At 43.1% G+C, this 1,961-nt stretch overlaps 1 protein-coding gene across 3 annotated transcripts in view; it reads left to right on the top strand.

The window, feature by feature from the left end:
- Positions 1-1,961, top strand: part of LOC106514859 (coiled-coil domain-containing protein 149) — a 22,264-nt gene that overhangs the window by 8,961 nt on the left and 11,342 nt on the right. For all 3 annotated transcript variants that reach the window (XM_014004378.1, XM_014004379.1, XM_014004380.1), the window contains exons 4-6: positions 895-1,002; positions 1,092-1,208; positions 1,329-1,501. In XM_014004378.1, the coding sequence (XP_013859832.1) occupies positions 895-1,002; positions 1,092-1,208; positions 1,329-1,501 (398 nt within the window). The remainder of the gene's footprint in view (positions 1-894; positions 1,003-1,091; positions 1,209-1,328; positions 1,502-1,961) is intronic.

The following is a 1,961-nucleotide window of genomic DNA, read 5'->3' as shown; positions in this document are numbered from 1 at the left end:
CTAAATTTCTTCAATGGAATGTCAACTTTTTTTTTGATTCATTGCTACAGATGAGCACCACTAGCAAACAATAACTAGTAAAACATATTTGTATAACCAGTATTTTGTGCATAGAAACAGCATTTTAACACGTTCTCTTACAAACACTGAAAAGTACTACGTGTACGACTGACTTAATGTGAAATAAATAATAAGGAAAAACTATTAAGAGTGTTAGAAAGTAAGTAAGAGCATATCACTATTGAGTGGGGGGGTGGGGTGTGATCACTCAGTAGCCGCCATCTTGAACTCTGAATTCTCCCTCTTAAATTTACAACCTGTAAGTGGGAAATTCCCACTTCCCAGTACATCTGAGCCACTGCAAAAGTAGTTAACAAAAATGCAACGAAATAGAAATTTTACACGGCAATTTTTTCCGTCTGCCGGCTGCTTTTGAACCCTGTGCACCTCCACCTAGTAGTGGGATCCCATCATTTCACAGGTCAAATAATCAACATGCATTGTGGGAGATGTAGTTTATGATCAATCCTGGCTTTAAAGCATCATACGCTTATTTTAAGACATTAATACATCTTTGAAGCTCTCGCAGGCCACATAAAATGCTGTGGTGGACCATGTTTGGTCTTTGTTTAATATACGTGCCATACTGTCTTTGTTCAAGAACTGGTAGATGCAGACTCCTTTCCCTGGTTGGGCATAATTGGGTGAAATTACTGCAAAATATGGTCATGATGAATGTAACAAAGGGCCTGCATGAACTCATTCAAGGACAATGTGACTGTTACAAGTGTCCAACCTTATAGCCAGCTTCCAAATAATAAGAATTGAGGTCCTGATTGAACCTTTACTGGGGTAGGCTGACTGYTTTATTGTTTTTCTCTGCCTCCTCTTCAGGTGAACCTGGGTCAGCTGCTGAGGGACTCCAGGGAGCGAATAAAACAGCTCACAGAGGAGGTGAAGGACCTCACTCAGAGGCTGGCCGAGGCTCAGGGAGATAACAAGGTGCAGCCGATTGATGTTCGGTTGTAATGCCCAACGTATGCTCTGATGAAAGAAGGGTAGGGGGAACACRGCTTTTGTCTTTTCCACAGCTGCTGAGGATGACCATCACTCGACAGAGGCTGGGGGATGAAGAGGTGGGCGTTCGCCACTTCCCGGCCCACGAGCGCGAGAACCTTGTGTCCCAGCTGGAGAGAGCAGGGCGACAGGTTAACGCCGCTCCTTAACTTAAAGCTACTCTATACGTCTGGAATTACAGGAAGCTCCGCTTTAACGGCCAAAGCTTTAAACATCTCCGTTCATCTCGGTGCYTTGTTGGTTGTGTGTAGATGGAGGAGATGGAGCACACCATCAAAGCCCTGACAGACGAGCTGCAGGACGTGAAGGCGGAACGCGGCGTGTTCAGGGAGAAGGCGGAGCGGCTAAATGTTGAGCTTAACCACGTTTTAGGGAACCACGAGTCGCGCATCATCGACGTGGACGCACTTTGTATGGAAAACAGGTGAGTGGACCACAGGGTTTAGTACAAAACTTCTCTTTTTGGTAAATCGTTAATGGTCTGAACTTRTATAGTACTTTATCAAGTCCCTTCAAACTCCAAAGTGCTTTACAAGACAGACAATTGGACACTTTTACTGAACYTGGTTTCTCTTCATTGTAACTTTAAGGGAAACTGGGTTTTCCTGTAAACTACCGTATTTTTCGGACTATAAGCCGCACCGGACTATAAGCCGCACCCGCCATTTTTTAAAAAAAATCCGCGAACATTAACATATAAGCCGCACCGGACTATAAGCCAACACCCACAACATAAATAAAAAAAAACAGTACACCCAAATTTGCTGTCAAAAAAGTGAATTCAACATCAAAACATAAAAACCAAACCTTTAGGAATTAAAGTTCGGAGGAATACGGTTCATTTAACTGACCTTATTTTGGTAGTTTTCTTTAACAGTTTCTGG

The sequence above is a fragment of the Austrofundulus limnaeus genome, unplaced genomic scaffold (genome assembly GCF_001266775.1).
Source record: "Austrofundulus limnaeus strain Quisiro unplaced genomic scaffold, Austrofundulus_limnaeus-1.0 Scaffold23, whole genome shotgun sequence".
Lineage (NCBI taxonomy): Eukaryota > Metazoa > Chordata > Actinopteri > Cyprinodontiformes > Rivulidae > Austrofundulus > Austrofundulus limnaeus.
This window is presented reverse-complemented; position numbering and strand designations above follow the sequence as displayed.